This window comes from Haematobia irritans, chromosome 2, assembly GCF_050003625.1.
Source record: "Haematobia irritans isolate KBUSLIRL chromosome 2, ASM5000362v1, whole genome shotgun sequence".
In the NCBI taxonomy this organism is placed as follows: Eukaryota; Metazoa; Arthropoda; class Insecta; order Diptera; family Muscidae; genus Haematobia; species Haematobia irritans.
The window spans coordinates 208383908-208411003 of NC_134398.1; the positions used below are offsets into that span (position 1 = coordinate 208383908).

At 30.3% G+C, this 27096-nt stretch overlaps 1 protein-coding gene across 1 annotated transcript in view; it reads right to left on the minus strand.

The window, feature by feature from the left end:
• Window positions 1–27096, minus strand: part of rdo (leucine-rich repeat domain-containing protein reduced ocelli) — a 400748-nt gene that overhangs the window by 14167 nt on the left and 359485 nt on the right. The window contains exons 11-12 of the mRNA XM_075297349.1: window positions 7739–7885; window positions 2313–2475 (exon numbers count right to left, since the gene is read on the minus strand). Of these exons, the coding sequence (XP_075153464.1) occupies window positions 2313–2475; window positions 7739–7885 (310 nt within the window). The remainder of the gene's footprint in view (window positions 1–2312; window positions 2476–7738; window positions 7886–27096) is intronic.

Consider the following 27096-nt stretch of genomic DNA (forward strand, 5'->3'; position numbering starts at 1 on the left):
TTAAATAAAGTAATTACAACATTATTCAATTTAAACTTAAATTGATTCAATTTTTTAGCACAAAAAAAAAAATAATTCACACGGAAAAAATATTTTTTTATTTTCAAGGCCACCTTAAAAAACAAGAAATCGTTATGGTAAAGTTTTTTTAATATTTAACAAAAAATAAGCAATACCAAAAAAGAAATAAAAAAATAAGGTACGTATTTGCTTGAAACCAAAAACAAACCAAATTTCTTCTTTAATTTAGTATTTTTATTTTTCTAAAAAAAAAAAAAATTGTACAATATTTTTTTCAGATAACATTTAATTGAATGTGGAAAAGTTTTCAATTAATTTTTCACACAGAATTTTTTGTTTGGTTTTTGATTTTCAACCAAGAAATTATTTGATCAAATTAATTTTCAGTTGAAATGTCCTCAAACAGTCCATTAAAAAATTAATTGATCAAATTAAAAAAAAAATTAAATAATTGATGAAATTATTTTTTGTGATTGATTTTTTTAGTTAAACAATTTTTTAAATTAATAAAATTTCTAATTGAATATTTGTTAAAATGTAATTAAAATTTTAATTGTTTATTTTGAAAAATTTAATTGAACTTGTAATTGACTATCTTTTAAAATTTTAATTGAAGAAATTGTAAATCTTTTTTAGTTAACGTTTTTATTAAATACGGAAATTTTTTCAATTTAAACTTTAATTGTTTCAATTCATTTTTTAACAAAACAAACATAATTCACACAGAAAACAATATTTTTTTTTATTAGAAGGCCGCAAAAAAGAACCAAGAAATCTTTATGATAAAATTTTATAAATATGTAAAAACAAAGTAAGAAATAAAAAAAAAAAACAAAATGAAATGAAATAAACAAATTAAGATATGTATTTACTTGGACTAAAATCAAAACAAATAGTTTCTTAAATTTTTTACTTTTATTTTTTCTACACTAAAAAAATCTAAACTAATTTTTCAGTTGACATTTTAGTTGAATGTAGAAAAGTTTTCAAGTAATTTTTCACGTAGATTTTTTTGTCTTTGGTTTTCAACCACGAAATTATTTGTTCAAATTAATTTTCAGTTGAAATGTCATCAAACAGTCCATTAAAAAATTAATTGATAAAAAAAAAATAATAATAATTGATAAAATTATTTTTTGTGATTAATTTTTGTTTTAGTTAAACAATTTTTTAAATTAATAAAATTTTCAATTGAATATTTGTTAAAAACTAATTAAATTTTAATGGTATATTGTTAATAACATAATTGAAATTGTAATTGAATATATATTTTTTTTAAATTTAATTAAAATTTAATTTGAAACAATTTACAATTTGGCCTTTTTTCTACACAGAAAAAATCAACAAAATTTTTTCAGATTACATTTTATCTAACATGGAAAATTCTTCAATTTAAACTTTAATTGTTTCAATTAATTTTTTAAACAAAACAAATGTTATTAGCATACAGAAAAAAATTTTTTTTTGTCACCTCAAAAATCAAGAAAAAAGTCAAAGCTTACAATTATATTTATAATTTTATTGTAAATGTAATTAATAAATAAATAAATAAAGTTTTTTTTTAATATTTTAAAACCTATTAAGCAATACAAAACGAATTAAAAAACTTATGGTATGTACTTAAAACAAAAAATACTTTTTTTTTAATTTATTATTTTTTATTTTTCTACATAGAAAAAAGCTACAATATTTTTTAGTTAACATTTTAAAGGAATTTGAAAAAAAAAAAAATATTTTATTAATTCAGTTGATTTGTTAATAAAAACAAAAATAAATCCTACCGAAAAAAAACACGAAATCGTATTGATTTTTATGTCTTCAGTCAGTCCATTAAAAATTAATTGATCCAATTATTTTTTTTTATTGAGTTTTGTTTTAGTTAAAAAATTCTATGAATTAATTTAATTTTTTAATTCAACACTTTTGTACAGTTTTAATTGATAAATTTTATAAGTTTTAATTACAATTTTAATTAAAAAAAAATATTTTAATTTAAATAAAATATTTGCGATATTTGCACAAAATCAATTTATTTTTTTTTTATAAATTTATTTTTTAAATGGTTTGAATGATTGATATTATCAAATCCGTGATTTGAGCAATCGGTTAAGAATTAATTAATTAATTGTATCATTTAATTGGGTTTTTGAAACAAAATAATATTTTTTTCTGTGTATTGTTAACATCAGTATAAACATTATAATATTTTTATTATTTTCAACATAAATTCTTTATTAAATTCTCCTCAAGTATAAACAAAAAATGAAAAAAATAATCGAAAAGGCACTTACCAGCTTCAAGAAAATTGTGTGAAGTACTCGCTGCATTTTGTTCTTCGTCCGTTATATACTGCAAGCATGAATCCAAACCATTGGCATCCAAGTCTGTTATCTCAGCACCTCTTAATGTTTTTGGTAGAAAACAAATCGGATATGTTTCCCACTTCCATTGTAACTAAAAAAAATTGTAGAAAAAAAACAGACCAGGTGAATATGAGATGAATGGCCGGACATATATACCACACAGATATACTAAACGACAAAAGTAACAAATTGTAAATCATAACAGAAAAAAATAGTTGCCAAAAAAAAAAAACAAAAACTTATGAAACATAAATATACAATTTATATAAAAAACCATGGGAGTAGCTAAGGAGGGGTCAAATTAAATCTATAACTTTCAGTGTTATATAATAAAATTTTATCAAGCAAAATTAAATGTGTATTATTATTCGCGTTAAATATAACGAAATTTAAATTAAAAATAAAAGTAATAAATTCATCTATTTAATAAACAAAATTTTAATCCTTGTAGTAGTTTGGAACAATCGGAATTTCGTTAGATTCTTTAAAGTAATGTTTTAAGTATTTTTTTAAAAATAATTTTTAAAGCAATTTTTAAAACTATTTAAGTAATGGTTTAATTGATTTTTTTCCTATCTAATAAGTGGGGACAATAGGAATCTAAAGAGTATCTTCAAACTCGTTTTTGTTTGCACCAAAATAAAGTGATATATTAAAAATTGTATCAACCAACAATATGTGTGCTTCATTATTTGCAATAAGTAAAGAGAATTTTAAATTTAAATTAGAAAAAAATTTATATTTTAACTCCATTCATTTAACAAAATTATTGAATATAGTAGGTTGGAACAGTAGGAATTTCGTTAGAGATTGTATGTGATTTATTCATGCTAATAGTTGGGAACAATAGGAATGCGGAGAGCTTCTCCAAACTTCTACATCATAGAATCTCAAAGTAATTATTTGTTTTTGGTGGGGACAATAGGAATATGAAGAGCTTCTTTAAAGTCCATTATTATATTGAAAAGTTTTAAAATTTAAAAACAAAGTCCCTTTAAAATAATTTAATTCCATTTCCTTTTCATACTACGTCTTTTATACCACCATTTTGTAGGAGAACAATAAATTGCTGGTTGAAACTCAACTAATATTAGATAACATTCATCCCCAAATAACTAACCAGAAATTGCGGAAACACAACGAAATTGTAGTAAAAAAGCAGTTGCATGACAAATAACTATTTTCATATTTAAAATCTCTGTTTTTTTGTTTCTCTTTTCTTTTGGAACAACAATGCGAAAAACATCATTTGCATTTTTCATATATTTTTCGCGTTCTTATTTTCTGTTATATATATATAGAGATGGGGCTAAGGAAGAGAAAATGTATATAAACCATTCCACGGAAAATAGGGACATGTCATACTAAAAGATAGGATATTTCCATTTTTTGTAGGTGGGTAAAATTAATTTTAATTTTTTATTAAAAATTTAAAAATTAATTTGAATTTGTGAAAATTTTTAAGACACACTTTTTATTATTTTAGGAAATTTTCAAGAATTAAAACAATGTTTTGTATTTAAGCCTTTTTAATAATTCAGATCGATTTTAAATTTCAGAAGAATCGGAATTCATATAGATCGAAAACTTGTCTTGTGATCATGGCTTGGCTGCTCAGTTTGGAATTTTGTGCTTAGACAAACTTATGAGCCAAACTTTTCCTAACATACACTGAAAAATCGCTGCCAAAGATTTCATCTTTGAAGTTATGTTTTGGTTTGATTCCGGGCCAAACAATTGGAGCATTGCAGGAGAATGAGGTCTTGAAAAGCAGTTCATATTTTGGAATACGTTTTAGCTTTATAGTCAATTTAGAAAAATACATCGAAATTAGGGACAATTTCACTGAAATCGAAATTTTATTCCCAATAACTAATGAATCTTATATAGGTATTTATATTGCCTTTTTTTATCAAGCAAAGACTCCAAAGGAAGACAATGTTAAGAAGGTTTAACATACCTTCCCATCGGTCACTGTTACCACGACCAGCGTTGCTACAATGAATTTTATTTTGGACCAACAATTTTCCAAAATTACATTAATATAATTTATAATTTTTTTTTCGATAGAAAATTTTATCAAATGTTTATTTCTGTTAAACATTTTTATTTCTATTTATTTCTATTAAAAATTTTGTCAAAATTTTATTTCTACAGAAGATTTTGTCAAACTTTTATTTCTATATAGAATTTTGTCAAAAACTTTATTTCTATAGAAAATTTTGTCAAAATTTTATTTTTACAGAAAATTTTGTCAAACTTTTATTTCTATATAAATTTTTTGTCAACATTTTATTTCTATAGAAAATTTTGTCCAAATTTTATATCTATAGAACATGTTGTCCAAATTTTATTTCTATAGAATATTTTGTCCAAATTTAATTTCTTTAGAAATTCCATTTCAATAGAAAATGGAATAATAGAAAATAGAATATTTTGTCCAAATTTAATTTTTTTAGAAATTCCATTTCAATAGAAAACTTCGCTAAAATTTTATTTATATAGAAATTTTAGTCAACATTTTATTTCTACAGAAATTTTTGTCAAAATTTTAAAAATTTTGAAAAACTTCCGATGTGAAAAAAATGGACGAGGAACAACCAAATTCCAATTGGTCCGACTATGGGACCAAATTTAAAATTTAATAATTTTTTGGACCAATTTTGTTCCAATCGGAATTTTGTCAAAATTTTATTTCTATATAAAATTTTGTTAACATTTTATTTCTATATAAAATTTTGTTAAAATTTTATTTCTACAGAAAGTTTTTGCAAAATTTTATTTCTATAGAAAATTTTGTCAAAATTTAATTTCTTTAGAAATTCGATTAATTTAAAATTCCATTTCTATTTTGCCAAAATTTTATTTCTATAGAAAATTTCGCCAAAATTTTATTTATATAGAAAATTTTGTTAAAATTTTATTTCTATAGAAATTTTAGTCAAAATTTAATTTCTACAGAAAATTTTGGCAAAATTTTAAAAATTTTGAAAAACTACCGATGTGATGAAAATGGACCAGAAACAACCAAATTCCATTTCCCAGCAAAAAAAGGGTCGCCATAAAAGTAGTCAAAATGTTCTTTTTGGTCCGGATGTGGTGCAAAATTGACGCAAAAGCGATGAATTTAACATGGGCTTGTCATAGGACGGATGTCCACCATTTCAACAGCCGTTGCACTGAATATGAATCACTTCTTTATATGTGGTTCGAATTCAGTGTTTTGGATGTGAATTAAAAAATTTTGTGGTATTTTGACAAATAATTAATTATTATAATTTTTTATGATTTTTAATGCAATCTAACACTCGTCTACACCCTTGACTTCAAATATTTTCAACAGTTCGCACTTTTTCTAGAATGAATTTAGAATTTTTTTGGCAAAATTTTAATAATTTTTACCATTTTATTAATCCTTACTCTGTTTTTAACATATTTGAAAATTGCCCTTTACAGGTATGAAAAAAGCGAGTTATAAAAAATTGAATTAAAAGAATTTCTTGAGTAGTTAAAATAAAGAACATCACATCAGAAGGACATTTTTTGAAATGATTTTAAAATTGTGCCTTTGGAAGTACTTCCAAATTTTTTTGCTGGGTTGGTCCGACCATCGGACCAAATTTAAAATTTAATAATTTTCTGGACCAATTTTGGTCGGATCGGACCAAAATGGCAGACCTGACCACGATCCAAGTAATTCGATTAGAATTTGAATTAGCAGAATGTCGTGCGCAATTCATGGTTGGATAGAAAATTTTGTTAATTTTCTATTTCTATTAAAAATTTTGCCAACATTTTATTTCTATTGAAAATTTTGCCAAAATTTTATTTCTATATAAAATTTTATCAATATTTTATTTCTATAGAAAATTTTGCCAAAATTTTAAAAATTTGGAAAAATTGTCGATTTGATGAATATGGATCAAAAACAACCAAATTCCATTTGGTTCGACCATCGGACCAAGTTTAAAATTTAATAATAGTTTGGACCAATTTTGGTCCGATCGGACCAAAATGGCAGCCCTGACCACGATCCAAGTAATTCGATTAGAATTTGAATTAGCAGAATGTCGTGCGCAATCCATGGTTGGATCGATAGAAAATTTTGTCAATTTTCTATTTCTATTAAAAATTTTGCCAAAATTTTATTTTTATTGACAATTTTGCCAAAATGTTATTTCTATTGACAATTTTGCCAAAATTTTATTTCTATTAAAATTTTTGCCAAAATTTCATTTCTATATAAATTTTGTCAAAATTTTATTTCTATATAAAATTTTGTTAAAATTTTATTTCTATAGAAAAATTTGTCCAAATTTTATTTCTATAGAAAATTTTGTCCAAATTTAATTTCTATAGAAAATTTTGTCAAAAATTTTATTTCTATGGAAAATTTTGTCCAACTTATATATCTATAGAAAATTTTGCCAAAATTTTATTTCTATAGAAAATTTTGTTAAAATTTTATTTCTATAGAGATTTTAGTCAAAATTTTATAAATTTTGAAAAACTACCGATTTGACGAAAATGGAACAAAAACAATGAAATTCCATTTGGTCCGACTATCGGACCAAATTTAAAATGTAATAATTTTTTGGACCGACTTTGGTCCGATCAGACCAAAATTGGCAGCCCCGACCGCGACCCCAGTAATTCGATTAGAATTTGAATTAGCAGAATTTCGTAAGCTATTCATGGTTGGATAGTACATAAGATTCAACCTGGCCCATCTAGCTTTAAAATTTATTTCAGTTTTTAAAGTTAGAAATTTAAACATTTGTATTTCGGCAAGGAAAAAAAATATTAACGAATTTCTCATATTTAATTTTTTGAAGGAGTTGTTGAGAAATATCGCACCCTAAATTGAAATATTTCGCACCAAATTGAAATATTTTAAAAATTCTATGATTTTATTGTACTACCAAAAGTGTTTAACAAAATAGAAAAAAAAACTAAAATTTTTTAGCTCCCATTTCCTTCATGGAAATATCTGTCTGTGAGTGCTACGTTAGCTAACAAGATTTTAAACCGTACTATGGACATATTTATAATTTTGTGCATATATTCGGAACTTAACTACTGAAACATTTTCAGTTAAAATGAATTGGAAAGAAGATATTTCCAATTTACTTTTTATTGACTGGTGTTAAAGCTTAACGCAGTTACATGAAAATGGCCGTAAATTTATTAAATCAATGAAAAGTTTAAAACACGATGTTATTAAAGTCTATGCTTTAAAGAAAAACACAACGAAAACTAAAATAAAATTTAGATCTCAAATAAAATTAATCGCAAATACCAAAATAATATGAAGGAAATTATTTATTTTAGTTTTTTTTTTAATGTGAACTTACCTGTCTAACAACATCGATTAATTTCCCCATATGACATTCATCACATATTAAAGGATTATTGTCAAGTCGCACATTTCTTATGGCCTGTATACGCAATACAAGTTCTTCGTTAATACCGGTCAATTGATTACGTGAGAGATCCAGAAACTGAAAATAGGAATGAATGAAAAAATATTATAATGTTAGTGAGAGAATAGACCCTATTTTAGCATAAGAAAGTTATTTTGATCACTATAAACGTTAAATTAATAATTGACAAAAATATAAATGACGCTCCATTAGTTTCCAAAATTTTAAGTAATTTCGAATATTAAGTACTAGTCATTTTAAATGTCTAGACAGAAATTCAGATGGATGCAATAAAAGTAAATTGGACATTATTTGAATTTATATGTTCCTAAGAATAGAAATATCTCAGAGGAAAATTGGATGATTAGTGAACATATATTTTGGGGTCTTCACTGGACCGCGATATCTCCAGTTTCTTAAAAATTGCATCGAAAAAAAACGGATATTTGCTGAAATATGCATTTTGCCACACATTTGACAGTGATGTGCAAAATGGAGACCGATGTGGATATTTTTTTTTTTCAATGACATAACTATTGCGATGACATTTAAGTTTATATATTTCAAGCGCAGATTAAAAATGTGGTATTTTATTTTAAATATTTGAGAATTTATTCCGAAACAAGTAATGAAAGTCTAAAGTCGGGCGGGGCCGACTATATTATACCCTGCACCACTTTGTAGATCTAAATTTTCGATACCTTATCACATCCGTCAAATGTGTTGGGGGCTATATATAAAGGTTTGTCCCAAATACATACATTTAAATATCACTCGATCTGAACAGAATTTGATAGACTTCTACAAAATCTATAGACTCAAAATCTAAGTCGGCTAATGCACTAGGGTTGAACACAATGTTTGTAAAAAAAAAATATGGGAAACATTTAAATCTGAAACAATTTGAAGGAATTTTCGCAAAAGTTTCTTTATGATTTATCGCTCGATATATATGTATTAGAAGTTTAGGAAAATCAGTGTCATTTTTACAACTTTTCGACTAAGCAGTGGCGATTTTACAAGGAAAATATTGGTATTTTGACCATTTTTGTCGAAATCAGAAAAACATATATATGGGAGCTATATTTAAATCTGAACCGATTTAAATCAAATTTGGCACACATGACTATACGACTAAGTGTTATGTTTGTACAAAATTTCAAGCAAATCGGTATAAAACTCTGGCTGCTGGGTCCATATTAGTTCATATCGGGCGAAAGATATATATAGGAGCTATATCTAAATCTGAACCGATTTCTTCCAAAATCAATAGGGTTCTATTCTGACCCAAATTAGGAACATGTGCCAAATTTGAAGGCGATTGGACTTAAATTGCGACTTAGACTTTGATCACAAAAATGTGTTCACAGACAGACGGACGGAGGGACGGACGGACGGACAGACGGACATGGTTATATCGACTCAGGGACCCACCCTGAGCATTATTGCCAAAGACACCATGTGTCTATCTCGTCTCCTTCTGGGTGTTACAAACATATGCACTAATTTATAATACCCTGTTCCACAGTGTGGCGCAGGGTATAAATATGGGAAACATTTTAATCTGAACCAATTTTGAGGCATCTTCGCAAAAGTGTATTTATGATTTATCGGTCGATAAATAACAAGTTGACTGATAAGTCCCCGGTCTGACACATAGATGGTGTCGCTAGTATTAAATGCATATTATTTTTATATAGTACCAACCTTCAAATGATTCGTGTCAAAATTTGACGTCTGTAAGTCAATTAGTTTGTGAGATAGAGCGTCTTTTGTGAAGCAACTTTTGTTATTGTGAAAAAAATGGAAAAAAAGGAATTTCGTGTTTTGATAAAATAATGTTTTCTGAAGGGAAAAAATACGGTGGAAGCAAAAACTTGGCTTGATAATGAGTTTCCGGACTCTGCCCCAGGGAAATCAACAATAATTGATTGGTATGCAAAATTCAAGCGTGGTGAAATGAGCACGGAGGACGGAGTACGCAGTGGACGCCCGAAAGAGGTGGTTACCGACGAAAACTTTAAAAAAATCTACAAAATGATTTTGAATGACCATAAATTGAAGTTGATCGAGATAGCAGAGGCCTTAAAGATATCAAAGGAACGTGTTGGTCATATCATTCATCAATATTTGGATATGCGGAAGCTCTGTGCAAAATGGGTTGCCGCGCGAGCTCACATTTGACCACAAACAACAATGTGTGGATGATTCTGAGCGGTGTTTGCAGCTGTTAACTCGTAATACACCCGAGTTTTTCCGTCGATATGTCCCAATGGATGAAACATGGCTCCATCACTACACTCCTGAGTCCAATCGACAGTCGGCTGAGTGGACAGCGACCGGTGAACCGTCTCCGAAGCGTGGAAAGACTCAAAAGTCCGCTGCCAAAGTAATGGCCTCTGTTTTTTGGGATGCGCATGGAATAATTTTTATCGATTATCTTGAGAAGGGAAACACCATCAACAGTGACTATTACATGGCGTTATTGGAGCGTTTGAAGGTCGAAATCGCGTCAAAACGGCCCCATATGAAGAAGAAAAAAGTGTTGTTCCACCAAGACAACGCACCGTGCCACAAGTCATTGAGAACGATAGCCAAAATTCATGAATTGGGTTTCGAATTGGCTGCAATAAAGAGGTGATCACCGAAACTGAGGCCTATTTTGAGGCAAAACCGAAGCAGTACTACCAAAATGGTATCAAAAAATTGGAAGGTCGTCATAATCGTTGTATCGCTCTTGAAGGGAACTATGTTGAATAATAAAAACGAATTTTGACAAAAAAAAAATGTGTTTTTCTTTGTTTGGGAGCCACCGTGGTGCAATGGTTAGCATGCCCGCCTTGCATATACAAGGTCGTGGGTTCGATTCCTGCTTCGACCGAACACCAAAAAGTTTTTCAGCGGTGGATTAACCCACCTCAGTAATGCTGGTGACATTTCTGAGGGTTTCAAAGCTTCTCTAAATGGTTTCACTGCAATGTGAAACGCCGTAAGGACTCGGCTATAAAAAGGAGGTCCCTTGTCATTGAGCTTAACATGGAATCGGACAGCACTCAGTGATAAGAGAGAAGTTCACCAATGTGGTATCACAATGGACTGAATAGTCTAAGTAAGCCTGATACAACGGGCTACCTAACCTAGGGTTTCCTTTGAAATTTCAGGGGGGTTTGAGGACAGATCAAGCAGAGCAGTTCAACCAGTACACTTCCCGAAGATAAATTTAAAGATTTTACCTATGAAGACTATTTAAGATTCTGGATTTATAAGAGCCATTTTTGTTTGAGTTTTAGAGGAATCATTAACATCTCTTATAAGTGTCCAAGAAAATTATAAAATAACGTCTTGATTTGAAATCTTAAATCTGTAGATTTTCACCCGAGAAGTAAAATCTGGAAATTTTCAATTCAATTTTCATGATCGGTGCGCCTTCTATACCCTCAAGAAGTGAAATCGGTCTATATGGTGGCATTACCAAATGGACCGATAAAAACTTAATCCGATACACGATACCAGAATATTTACAATTTCAAGCAAATCGGATAAAAACTACGGTTTCTATAAATCCAAGGAGTTAAATCGGGAAATCGTTCTAATGGGGGCTATACTAAAATATGGACCGATACTCACCATTTTTGGCACACATCTTTACCGTCCTAAAATACCTTCAGATTGCCAATTTCAGGCAAATTTGATAAACACTACGGTTTCTATAAGCCCAAGACCCCAAATCGGGAGGTCGGTTTATATGGGGACCATACCAAAACATGGACCGATGCGCTCCATTTTTTGCACACATCTTTATGGTTCTAAAATACCTCTCGATTTCCAATTTCTGGTAAATTGAATAAAAACTGCGGATTCTTGAAGCCCAAGAAGTAAAATCGGGAAATCGGTCTATATGGGGGCTATACTAAAATATGGACCGATACTCACCATTTTCGGCACACCTCTTTATGGTCCTAAAATACCTCTAGATTTCCCATTTCAGACAAATTGGATAAAAACTACGGTTTCTATAAGCCCAAGACCCCAAATCGGGAGATCGGTCTATATGGGGGCTATACCATAATATGGACCGATACTCACAATTTTTGGCACACGTATTTGTGGTCCTACAATACCTCTAGATTTCCAATTTCAGGTAAATTGAATAAAAACTGCGGTTTCTATAAGCCCAAGAAATAAAATCGGGAGATCGGTCTATATGGGGGCTATACCAAAATATGGACCGATACTCACAATTTTTGGCACACATATTTGTGGTCCTACAATACCTCTAGATTTCCAATTTCGGATAAATTGAATAAAAACTGCGGTTTCTATAAGCCCAAGAAGTAAAATCGGGAGATCGGTCTATATGGGGGCTATACCAAAATATGGACCGATACTCACAATTTTTGGCACACGTATTTGTGGTCCTACAATACCTCTAGATTTCCAATTTCAGGTAAATTGAATAAAAACTGCGTTTTCTATAAGCCCAAGAAGTAAAATCGGGAGATCGGTCTATATGGGGGCTATACCAAAATATGGACCGATACTCACAATTTTTGGCACACGTATTTGTGGTCCTACAATACCTCTAGATTTCAAATTTCAGGTAAATTGAATAAAAACTGCGGTTTCTATAAGCCCAAGAAGTAAAATCGGGAGATCGGTCTATATGGGGGCTATACTAAAACGTGGACCGATACTCACCATTTTTGGCACATCTCTTTATGGTCATAAAATACCTCCAGATTTCAAATTTCAGGCAAATTGGATAAAAACTACGATTTCTATAAGCCCAAGACCCCAAATCGGGAGGTCGGTTTATATGGGGACTATATCAAAACCTGGACCGATATAGCCTATCTTCGAACTTGACTTGCCTGCAGACAAAAGACGAGTTTGTGCAAAATTTCAGCACGATTGCTTCATTATTGAAGTTTGTAGCGTGATTACAACAACCAGACAGACGAACAGACGGTTATATTGTCTTAGAATTTCTCCCTGATCAAGAATATATATATATATATATACTTTATATAGTCATAAATCGATATTTCGATGTGCTACAAACGGAATGACAAACTTATAATACCCCCGTCACCATTCTATGGTGGGAAACATTTAAATCTGTACCAATTTTGAGGCAACTTCCCAAAAGTGTATTTATGATTTATCTTTCGATAGATATGCATTAGAAATAAAGGAAAATTTGAGTCACTGAGTCACAACTTTTCGACTTAGCAGTGGCGATTTTATCAGGAAAATGTGGGTATTTTGGTCATTTTTGTCCAAATCGGAAAAACATATATATGGAAGCTACATCGAAATCTGAAACGATTTCAACCAAATTTGACATGTATATTTAGTATTTAAAAAACTTTGACCTCTGTGGTTATATGACGGAAAATCGGGTGAAAGATATATATGGGAGCTATATCTAAATCTGAACCGAGTTCAACCAAATTTGGCATGCAAAGCTACAATGTTAATTCTACTCTCTGGAGTCATATGAGTGTAAATCGGACAAAAAATATATATGGGAGATGTATCTAAATCTGCATCAATTTGAATCGAGAACGTTAACTCTACTCCCTGTACAAAATTTAAAGCAAATCAGGGCAAAACTATGGCTTAAAGGGCCATATAAGTGCATATCGGGAGAAAGATATATATGGAGGCTATATCTAAACCTGAACCGATTCCAACAAAAATCGACACACTTTATGACACTATCACTTGCACTCCTTGTGCAAAATTTCAAGCAAATCAGGGTAAAACTATGGTTTCTGGGTCCATATAAGTGCATATCGGGCGAAAGATATATATGGGAGCTATATCTAAATCTGAACCGATTTCTACCAAAATCAACAGAGTTCTATTTTAACCCAAAACACTTGCTTGTGCCAAATTTGAAATCGATTGGACTTAAATTGCGACCAAGACTTTGATCACAAAAATGTGTTCATAGACAGACGGACTCAGATCGACTCAGAGGCCGGCCCTGAGCAATATTTCCAAATACACCATGTGTCTATCTCGTCTCCTTCTGGGTGTTGCAAATATATGCACTAACTGTGGCGCAGGATATAATTATCAAAGTAGCCACCTTCTACAATTTGTAGGCATGATGAAGAACGGGTGTATTTCATTTATACAAAAATCGCCATTTGTTGGGCAAAATCGTCGAATGGCTATTTTCCTTTTTGGCTCGTATAAATTGTTAAAATGACGGTAAATCTTATTTGTGACAACACTGGTTTTAATATCGTATAAACAGATTTACAAGTTATGCTTAATTTCTTCTATTCAACACTACAAAAAAATCTGTTATTTTGAGGTATAAATGTGGACATCAGTGCGTATAAGCATTGCAAATTCATTTCGCATGGCATAATCATACGCCACCTAGGTCTCTATGCCCATGACATAGAGATAACGACACACATTTCATAAAATGTGACAAATGGAGCTAATTGAAAATAAATCAATTATATATTCTGTAAAGTATAATTGTTTTTATTACTATTAGCAATATTTATTATACATATCCTGAAAAAAATTACATTTAATTTAATTATATATTATGCGAAAATGTTCTCGTAAATTTTAATATCATTTCTTTTCCAAGCATTAAGTGTACTTAAACTCCATTTTTTTCAACTTCAATAAAATGTCAAGTATTTATTTTAATTTTTTTTTTTGCTTCTTTCTAGCAAGACAGACAATGTAAAAATCTCCAACAAATGGAGGAGAACGTAAATTGTTTGCGGTTTGATGCCGTACAAACATGCTTTATAGCAGCTTCAGCATCGGCAGCAACAGCAAATGCCTTGCTCTGAAAGAAATGGTCATTATCAATCCAGTCAAGGCAATATGTGTACGTCTGGTATAATGGACAATGATGCTCTACAAGACCAAACTACCAAGCCTGTGGCTTTAACATCACAACCAGAATCAAGTGACATCTTTAACCATGCACCCATCCACCCAAAACCATTCTTATGTGTGTGCTGCAGCCGGTTGAGGAAAAAACAAAACACGAAACTCTGGGTTTCGCATGTCTGCATCATGCTGAATAATGCAATGGCAAATACAAAGATGTATGTTTGCTTTTAGCAGTCATAAAATTTATTGCTATCACCCACTATCCACCACCATAGAGCAACCATCGGAACCAGCACAAGTTTTATCACCAATACAGAAGTGGTTTTTTTTTTTGGTTTTTTTATTTTGTCTACAATAATGTATGTGCATGTATTTATGAAACTCATTCACTCTCAAAAGGGTGTTATACAATTAAAGGCCATATGAGATCTATATAGGACACTATTTTCATATGAAATTTGTATCGATCCAATCTCATACCCCTATTTTGGCCAACTAGGTGAGGGTAATCTATGACTGCCAAAGAAACAAACATCAAATGTTAGCTCTGGTATTTTCGGTGGACAATACAGATTTTCACAAGAATTCCAAGAAACCAAATCAGTCAAGTAGTGGTTAAGGTCAATTGGGCAGAAGATCAAATACTATGGAATTTTGTAGGAAATATTTACTTCTACAATCAAATGCCCCAATTTTGGCAAATCAAATAAATAGTGCAAAACCAGACATTTACTACGTACATCTACATTTGAACCGAATCGGATGAAATTTGATTCTCCAACAGGTTTCGGAGGTCAAATCTGTTTATCGGTTTATATGGAGGCCATATATTGTTATGGACCTATAATGACTAACATTTGCTTCAATCTTAGAGACCATATACTAATTTCACGTACCTAGTTTTAAGCGGATCGTATGAAATTTGCTCCACCAAGAGGATCCGCAAGCAAAATCTGGAGATCGGTTTATATGGGGGCTAAATATAATTGTGAACCGATATGGACCAATATGGGTGTTAGAGGACGAACATCGCTGAATTTCACCACGAGCCAGAATACTTTATGGGATCTTAGACCAATATTTCGTTGTGTTACAAATCCTATGGTGGAGTTTATAAAAAACAAATAAGGAAAGTCTAAAGTCGGACGGGGCCGACTATAGTATACCACGCACCGCATTGTAAATCCACATTTTCGATACTACGTCAAATGTGTTGGGTGCTATATATAAACGTTTTTGTCTCAAATACATACATTTAAATCTCACTCCATCTGAACAAAATTTATAATCTATAGACTTAAAATTTAAGTCGGCTAATGCCCTGGGATGGTACACTATGTTAGTAGAAAACAAGTAAGGAGAGTCTAAAGTCGGGCGGGGGCCGACTATATTATACCCTGCACCACTTTGTAGATCTAAATTTTCGATACCATATCACATCCGTCAAATGTGTTGGGGGCTATATATAAAGGTTTGTTCCAAATACATACATTTAAATATCACTCGATCTGGACATAATTTGATAGATTTCTACAAAATCTATAGACTCGAAATTTAAGTCGGCTAATGCACTAGGGTGGAATACAATTTTAGTAAAAAAATATGGGAAACATTTAAATCTGCAGCAATTTTAAGGAAACTTCGCAAAAGTTTATTTATGATTTATCGCTCGATATATATGTATTAGAAGTTTAGGAAAATTAGAGTAATTTTTACAACTTTTCGACTAAGCAGTGGCGATTTTACAAGGAAAATGTCGGAATTTTGGCCATTTTTGTCGAAATCATAAAAACATATATATGGGAGCTATATCTAAATCTGAACCGATTTCAACCAAATTTGGCACGCATAGCTACAATGCTAATTCTACTCCTTGTGCAAAATTTCAACTAAATCGGAGTTAAAAATTGGCCTCTGTGGTCATATGAGTGTAAATCGGGCGAAAGCTATATATGGGAGATATATCTAAATCTGAACCGATTTGAACCAAATTTGGCACGCATAGCTACAATGCTAATTCTACTCCTTGTGCAAAATTTCAACTAAATCGGAGTTAAAAATTGGCCTCTGTGGTCATATGAGTGTAAATCGGGCGAAAGCTATATATGGGAGATATATCTAAATCTGAACCGATTTGAACCAAATTTGGCACGCATAGCTACAATGCTAATTCTACTCCTTGTGCAAAATTTTCAACTAAATCGGAGTTAAAAATTGGCCTCTGTGGTCATATGAGTGTAAATCGGGCGAAAGCTATATATGGGAGCTATATCTAAATCTGAACCGATTTCAACCAAATTTGGCACGCATAGCTATAATGCTAATTCTTCTCTCTGTGCAAAATTTCAACTAAATCGGAGCAAAAAATTGGCCTCTGTGGGCAAATGAGTGTAAATCGGGCGAAAGCTATATATGGGAGCTATATCTAAATCTGAACCGATTTGGCTGATATTTTGCAAGTTTTTCGAGACTCATAAAATATTCGGATGTACGGAATTTGAGGAAGTTCGGTTGATATACACGCCAATTATGACCCGATCGGTGAAAAATATATATGGCAGCTATATCTAAATCTGAACCGATTTTTTCCAAAATCAATAGGGATCGTCATTGAGCCGAAACAGAACCCTGTACCAAATTTTAGGACACACAAAAATACACCAACAGACAGACGGACAGACAGACAGACGGACATCGCTAAATCGACTCAGAATTTAATTCTAAGACAATCGGTATACTAAACGATGAGTCTCAGACTTTTCCTTCTTGGCGTTACATACAAATGCACAAACTTATTATACCCTGTACCACAGTAGTGGTGAAACATTTTAATCTGAACCAATTTTGAAGCAACTTCGCAAAGTGTATTTATGGTTTATCGCTCGATAGATATGTATTAGAAATAAAGGAAAATTTGAGTCACTTTTACAAGTTTTCGACTTAGCAGTGGCGATTTTATAAGGAAAATGCGGGTATTTTGGTCATTTTTGCCCAAATCGAAAGGATATATATATATATATATATATATATATATATATATATATATATATATATATATATATATATATATATATATATATATATATATATATATATATATATATATATATATATATATATATATATATATATATATATATATATATATATATATATATATATATATACATATATATATATATATATATATATATATATTATATATATATATATATATATATATATATATATATATATATATATATATATATATATATATATATATATATATATATATATATATATATATATATATATATATATATATATATATATATATATATATATATATATATATATATATATATATATATATATATATATATATATATATATATATATATATATATATATATATATATATATATATATATAGAACCTATGTAGAAATCTGAACCGATTTCAACCAAATTTGTCATGCATACTTAGTATTTTAATTCTACTCCCTGTGCAAAATTTCACGTATATATGGGAGCTATGTCTAAATCTGAACCGATTTCAATACAATTTGGCACACTTGACTACACTACTAATTGCACTCCTAGGGCAATATTTCAACCAAATTGGGCTAAAACTCTAGCTTCTAGGGCCATATAAGTCTATATCGGGCGAAAGATGTATATGAGAGCTATATCTCAATCTGAACCGATTTCAATCAAATTTGGCACACATGACTATAGTACTTATTGTTCTCTTGGTACAAAATATCAAGCAAATAAGGGTAAAACTCTGTTTTCTGGGGACATATAAGTCCATATCTTGCGAAAGATATATATGGGAGTTATATCTAGATCTGAACCGATTTCAATCAAATTTTGCACACTTGACTATACGACCATGTGTTATGTTTGCGCACAATTTCAAGCAAATCAGGGTAAAACTCTGGCTTCTGGGTCCATATAAGTGCATATCGGGCGAAAGATATATATGGGAGCTATATCTTAATCTGAACCGATTTCTTCCAAAATCAATAGGGTTCTATTCTGACCCAAAAGTGGAACTTGTGCCAAATCTGAAGGCGATTGGACTAAGGTTAGGTTGGTCCAGCTTGGAAAAATATTAGGAATTAGGAAGGAATTCGTTAAGGACAAAGATATCTTGGAATAAAAGAAGCGTACGGTGGAAAGAAGAAGTTAGGTTAGGTTAGCTTAGGTGGCAGCCCGATGTATCAGGCTCACTTAGACTATTCAGTACATTGTGATAACACATTGGTGAACTTCTCTCTTATCACTGAGTGCTGCCCGATTTCATGTTAAGCTCAATGACAAAGGACCTCCTTTTTATAGCCCAGTCCGAACGGCGTTCCACATTGCAGTGAAACCACTTAGAGAAGCTTTGAAACCCTCAGAAATGTCACCAGCATTACTGAGGTGGGATAATCCACCGCTGAAAATCTTTGTGGTTTTCGGTCGAAACAGGAATCGAACCCATGACCGTGTGTATGCAAGGCGGGCATGCTAACCATTGCACCACGGTGGCTCCCAAAGCGATTGGACTTAAACTGCGACCTAGACTTTGATCACAAAAATGTGTTCACAGACAGACGGACGGACAGATGGATGGACATGGCTAGATCGACTCAGGGACCCACCCTGAGCATTATTGCCAAAGACACCATGTGTCTATATCGTCTCCTTCTGGGTGTTGCAAACATATGCACTAACTTATAATACCCTGTTCCACAGTGTGTCGAAGGGTATAAAAACAATCGAAAAGTAAAGGGTGGTTAAAATTTCAAGGGCCGATGTTGATTTTGAATAAAAACAATCTATTTACGAAATTAGTGTAATTTTATTTTATTATGATATGTGGTATTACTCAATTATGTATGGAACAAAATATCGGCCAAATGGACGCCGCGACCTCGGTGGCACACCTTCATCCGATGGTCCAAATTTTCGATGACGCTGAGGCATAATGGAGGTTCTATGCCGTTAATGTGCCGAATTATCTCATCCTGTAGCTCTTGAATTGTTGCTGGCTTATCGACGTACACCTTTTCGTTCAAATAACCCCAAAGAAAAAAGTTCAACGGTGTCAAATCACATGATCTTGGCGGCCAATTGACATCGCCATTAAGTGAGATAACACGGCCATTGAATTTGTTGCGCAAAAGAGCCATTGTTTCGTTAGCTGTGTGGCAAGTGGCACCGTCCTGCTGAAACCACATATCGTCCACATCCATATCTTCCAATTCGGGCCATACAAAGTTCGTTATCATCTCAGATAGCGAACACCATTCACAGTAACTGCCTGACCGGCCTCATTTTGGAAAAAATACGGCCCGATTATGCCGCCATCCCATAAACCGCACCAAACAGTCACTCTTTGTGGGTTCATTGGTTTTTCGACAATCACTCTTGGATTCTCATTCGCCCAAATTCGGAAATTCTGTTTATTGACGAATCCACTGAGGTGAAAATGTGCCTCATCACTGAAGATGATTTTCTTCGAAAATTGATCATTCCCTGTTACCATTTCTTGGAACCATTTAGCACGTTATTGGATTGTGTATCTCCCCATGGTTCAAATTGAATAAGTCTGAAATAGAGAAATGTCAAATAAAATTCGAAAAAAAACTTGGCGTCTAGGTGTGGTTCACCTTCAACATCGGCCCTTACAATTTAACCACCCTTTTGAAGTCAATAGTCTTATCCACAAACACGACCAACATACTTGTGATAGTTTTGAAGATGACCTCAAACCGACTTTGGGAGGCACTATGGTGGAATGGTTGACATACCAAAAGCTATACAATTTCATGAATAATTGACTTAATTTATAAAAATAAATATAATACAAATTGAATAATAAAATAATAACAAATATATACAGCCGGAAGTTCGGCGAGGCCGAAGCTTATGTACCCTCCACCATGGATTGCATAGAAACTTCTACGAAAGACTGCCATCCACAATCGAATAACTTGGGACGTGGTATCTTCAAACTTCTTAACATAGTTTTCTAACTTGTGAATTAGTCCATACATGGTATATATTAGACAAAAAAGTTATGTAAGTCTACAAATAATTACGAATCGATATGGACTTTTGCACGGTACGTAGAGAGTCAGAATTGAAATATGGGGGTCGCTTATATGGGGGCTATATAGAATTATGAACTTGATATGGACCAATTTTTGTGTGATTGGGGATCGATTTATCTGAGGACTATGTATAACTATAGACCGATATGGACCTAGTTAGGCATGGTTGTTAACGGCCATATACTAGCACAATGTACCAAATTTCAACTGACTCGGATGAAATTTGCTCCTCCAAGAGCATCCAAAACCAAATCTCGGGATCGGTTTATATGGGGGTAATATATGATTATGGACTGATATGGACCACTTATGGCATGGTTCTTAAATATCATATACTACCACCACGTACCAAATTTCAACCAGATCGGATGAATTTTGCTTCTCCAACAGGCACCGCAGGTCAAATCTGGGGATTGGTTTATATGGGGGCTACATATAATTATGGACTGATATGAACCAATTCCTGCATGGTTGTTGGATACCATATACTAACATCACGTACCAAATTTCAATCGAATCGGATGAACTTTGTCCTCCGGAGGTCAAATCTGGGGATCGGTTTATATGGGGCCTACATATAATTATTGACCGATTTAGACCAATTTTTGCATGGGTGTTTCAGGCCATATATTAACACCACGTACCAAATTTCAACTGAATCATATGAATTTTGATCTTCCAAGAGGCTCCGGAGGTCAATCTTGTGATCGGTTTTTATATGGGACTATATATAATTATGGACCGATGTGGACCAGTTTTGCATGGTCATTAGAGACTATATACTAACACCATGTACCAAATTTCAGCCGGATCGGATGAAATTTGCTTCTCATAGAGCAATCGCAAGCCAAATTTGGGGGTTCGTTTATATGGGGGCTATATATAATTGTTGACCGATGTAGACCACTTTTTGCACGGTTGTTTGAGACCATATATTAACATCATGTACCAAATTTCAGCCGGATCGGATGAAATTTGTTTCTCTTAGAGCAATCGCAAGCCAAATTTGGGGGTCCGTTTATATGGTGCCATTTGCAATACCATCCGACCTACATCAATAACAACTACTTGTGCCAAGTTTCAAGTCGATAGCTTGTTTCGTTCGGAAGTTAGCGTGATTTCAACAGACGGACGGACGGACGGACATGCTCAAATCAACTCAGAATTTTACCACGACCCAGAATATATATACTTTATGGGGTCTTAGAGCAATATTTCGATGTGTTACAAACGGAATGACCAAGTTAATATACCCCCATCCTATAGTGGAGGGTATAAAAAGGAGCGCAGGATACTCTCTTTTCTAGTTGTTTAAAATTTTGAAAAGCCAAATTTTAGAATTTTAGAAATTTTTTGAAATGCAATAAACCTCGATAGTTTTGCACATAAATATTCACCTTATGCCGGCTAATAATTTTTGGAAAGTTTTGATTCTCTTTGCAATTCCAATTTCATCATCAAAAATCGGCTTAAGTCAACGTCATTGCTTAAGCAGTCAGTAAAAGTCGAAAAACAAAATTGTGTCGATTTGAAAAATAAACAAATTCGGTTGGACGAATTTACAGTTTTCAGAATGTTGTTTTTGTTTTTCGATGTTTTGAGATGTTCGTTTAGTCGAGCATCGACTATAGTCTTTTTTCGATCAATATTAAAAATGGATAAGCTGCTTTTGATCAATATAAAAATTCAATGAGATTTCTTAAAGTAATTTTGAAAACCCGAAAACTCGGTTACTGGAATATTAAAAGCATAGCATACATTTATTTCGCTCTTTTTAATCAAAAACTGTAAAGTCAAAATATCTATACTTGTATATAATCCTTGATAATAAAAAGCGGTATCAAATTCTGTATTTAAAAGTTGTTTTGTAATGATTTTATGATTTTAACGCATAAAAGACAATTTGTAACAGAGTATATAGGACAAAATGGACAAAATGGAATCTGGTTTTGAATTGATTTTGAAAAAATTACAGAAACTCAATTTCATTGAAATTTTCCTCAATAGAATTTTTATGCTTGTGGCAAAAATATGAAAACAATTTGCCCATTTATTTTTTTTTTTAAGAAAAAAATTCTCTAAAGTATACGTTTGGCAAACCAAACAATTTCTTTTAATTTCTACACAAAACTATGTCGTATTTATGTCTAAACTTTTGTTCTAAATTTCAAAAAAAAAAAAACATGTGCAATAGACATTTTTTAGTTGCATGCATTATTTCTCGTTTATTGCATTTTTCTCATATATATGTGTTTTGTCAAAATTGTATGCGTAAAGCTTTTCTATATACACCAGCTATAAAATAAGGAGTTTTGTATTGCCCAAACAGACCAAAATTCCTAGTATGTACAAAAACGGTTGACCAAAAAAAGAAAGAAAAAAACTAGAATTGTAAATCAAATACCATATGCTGCAAATGAAAACTATATCAACAATATTGTATTGTTGGCTTACCGGCTAGATTTACTAAGTCTGTTTAAAATAGTTTTTTTTCGGGGGATCTAAATATCAATAAAGACACAAAAACAAAATTTCCCAACATTTTTTTTTTAAAGAATATTAAAAATGAAATGTCATATAACCTACTTTTGCTTTGTGGCAACGTTGGTTTATATATAGAATGTACAAATAGGTTTGAAAAATCCCTATGTAATGGGACATAACGGATTTCGAAAGAATAAAAATTGTGAAGAGGGCCTTATGGAATCAAAACTTTAACGATGGTATAAAGATATCTATAAAGTTTGGCGTTTGCATTCTTTGATTTTTGACGAGCAGAAATTACAGCATTGCGAAAAGTATTAACCCTAGGATAGACTACTTGGTCTGGCCAGACCAAATTTGACTTTGAGCGCTTAGTGATCGAAAGCTTTTCGTCTATCCTAGGGTTAAAATTCTCTACCAAAATTATGCGCACAATTTAAATTTATTATATTAAATATAAATAAATTTAATTTTAATAAATTTATATTTATGTTTTAAAATTTAATTGTAATATAATTTTATTAAATTCAATTTAATTATTTGGTTTTTATAAATTCCAAACAAGATTGATATGGCACATCAAATTTTAACTGGGTCGGATGAATTTTGCTTCTCAATGAAGCTCAAGAACTCAAGACCGTACAAATTCGTGTATGGTTATTATAGGGCATATACTAACATCACGTACAAAATTTCAACGATATAGACCAATTTAGCATGTAGTTAGAATACATATACTGACATTAGACACCCAATTTCAACAGGATTGGATTTCATCTGGGAACATGGCTGGCCACATTAGAAGCCAAATGGACACTTTTTCACGAGATGATATTCTCATGGCAGTTTTTAATTATGGCAATAAATGATACATTTTTAAAATTTTTGTGCCACCTTTCTGTCAAGTTGCGCCGATTTACCCATATCCGTCCGTTTGTCTGTGAACACATTTGTGTGATTTTACGATTTGGTAGATTTGTAGAATTCTTTACGTTTTGGTAGATTTTGTAAAATATTCATCTCCAATTAAGAGTTACTTCAATTTTATCTAGAAATATAATTAGACAAATTTTTCGGTAGAAATAAAATTTTGAAAAAAAATTCTATGAAAATAAAATTTTGACAAATTTTTCTATAGAAATAAAATATTGAGAAAATTTTCTATAGAAATAAAATTTTGACAAAATTTTCAATAGAATTAAAATTTAGACAAATTTTTCTATAAAAATAAAATTTTGACAAAATTTTCTAAAGAAATAAAATTTCGACAACATTTTATATAGAAATAAAATTTTGACAAAATTTTCTTTAGAATTAAAATTTTGACAAACTTTTGTATAGAATAAAATTTTGACAAAATTTTCTACAGAAATAAAATTTTCTATAGAACTAAAATTTTGAACAAATTTTCTATAGAAATAAAATGTTGACAAAATTTTCTATAGAAATAAAATTTTGACAAAATTTTCTATAAATAAAATTTTGACAAAATTTTTTAAAGCAATAAAATTTTTGCAAAATTTTCTAAAGCAATAAAATTTTGACAAAATTTTCTAAAGAAATAAAATTTTGACAAAATTTTCGTTAGAAATAAAATTTTGACAAAATTTTCCATAGAATTAAAATTTTGAAAAACTTTTCTATAGAAATAAAATTTTGACAAAATTTTCTATAGAAAAAAAATTTTGACAAAATTGTTTCTGGAAACAAAATTGGCAAAATTTTGTATTAAAATAAAATTTTGACAAAATTTTCTATAAAAATAAAATTTTCGTGTTTTGTTTTTTATTGTTGGTTTGTACTCCAATCATATTAGTTGTTTTGATTTCAGCTTTAAAAACATTGTGTTGACTACACTACAAGAGTAGCTTAACCAACAGAGGATAATTAAAATAGGATTGATAAAATGTTCTATAGAAATAAAATTTTGATAAAATTTGGAATGTTGTAATTCATAAACGTGCGTCCATTCAACCATCTTGCAGTCTTTATTATTTTCCTCTGTTGGTTAAGCTACACTTGTAGTCTAGTCAATGCATGGTTTTAAGCTGAAATCAAAAAAACAACAGAAATAAAATTTTGCCAAAATTTCCTAAAGAAATAAAATGTTGACAAAACTTTTAATAGAAATATAATTTTGACAAAATTTACTAAAGCGATAATATTTTGACAAAATTTACTAAAGCAATAAAATTTTGACAAAATTTGCTATAGAAATAAAATCTTGACAAAATTTTCTATGGAAAAAAATTTTGGTAAAATTTTCAATGGAAATAAAATTTTGACAAAATTTTCTATAGAAATAAAATTTAGATAAAATTTTCAATAGACAAAATTTTATATAGAAATAAAATTTTGAAAAAATGTTCTGTAGAAATAAAATTTTGACAAAATTGTTTCTGGAAATAAAATTTTCACAAAATTGTTTCTGGAAATAAAATTATGACAAAATTTTGTATTAAAATAAAATTTTGAAAAAATTTTCTATAAAAATAAAATTTTCGTGTTTTGTTTTTTATTGTTGGTTTCTACTTCAATCATATTTGTTGTTTTGATCTCAGCTTTAAAACCATTGTGTTGACTAAACTACAAGAGTAGCTTAACCAACAGAGGATAATTAAAATAGGATTGATAAAATGTTCAATAGAAATAAAATTTTGATAAAATTTTCTATAGAAAAAAATTTTGACAAAAAATTTCTGTAGAAATAAAATTTTGACAAAAATTTTCTATAGAAATAAAATGTTGACAAAATTTTCTATAGAAATAAGATTTTGCCAAAATTTTCTATAGAAATAAAATTTTGACAAAATTTTCTATAAAAAAAATTGACAAAAATTTTCAATAGAAATAAAATTTTGACAAAAATTGTTTATAGAAATAAAATTTTGACAAAATTTTCTATAAAAATAAAATTTTGACAAAATTGTTTATGGAAATAAAATTATGACAAAATTTTTTATTAAAATAAAATTTTGACAAAATTTTCTATAAAAATAAAATTTTCGTGTTTTGTTTTTTATTGTTGGTTTGTACTTCAATCATATTTGTTGTTTTGATCTCAGCTTTAAAACCATTGTGTTGACTAAACTACAAGAGTAGCTTAACCAACAGATGATAATTAAAATAGGATTGACAAAATGTTCTATAGAAATAAACTAGGATTGATAACATTTTCTATAGAAATAAAATTTTGATAAAATTTTCTACAAAAAAAAAATTGTTGAAAAATTTTCTATAGAAATAAAATGTTGACAAAATTTTCTATAGAAATAAAATTTTGCCAAAATTTTCTATAAAAATAAATTTTGACAAAATTTTCTAAAGAAATAAAATTTTGACAAAATTTTCTATAGAAATAAAATTTTGACAAATTTTTCTAAAGAAATAAAATTTTGACAAAATTTTCTAAAGAAATAAAATGTTGACAAAATTTTCTATAGAAAAAAAATTTGACAAAAATTTTCTATAGAAACAAAATTTTGCCAAAATTTTCTATAGAAATAAAATTTTGGCAAAATTTCCTAAAGAAATAAAATTTTGACAAAATTTTCTAAAGAAATAAAATTTTGATAAAATTTTCTATAGAAAAAAATTGTTGACAAAATTTTCTATAGAAATAAAATTTTGGTGTCGTTTTTGATTTCAGCCTTAAACCATGCATTGACTAAACTACAAGTGTAGCTTAACCAACAGAGGAAAAGAATGTTTGTCAAATTTATTTGGGCAAAGCCCTATAGACTGCAAATGGTTGGATGGACGCACGTTTCGGAATTACCACATTCCTCATCAGCATCCTCTACTTGCAGCAATTATCAGAATAAATTCAGGCAGTTCACTAAAC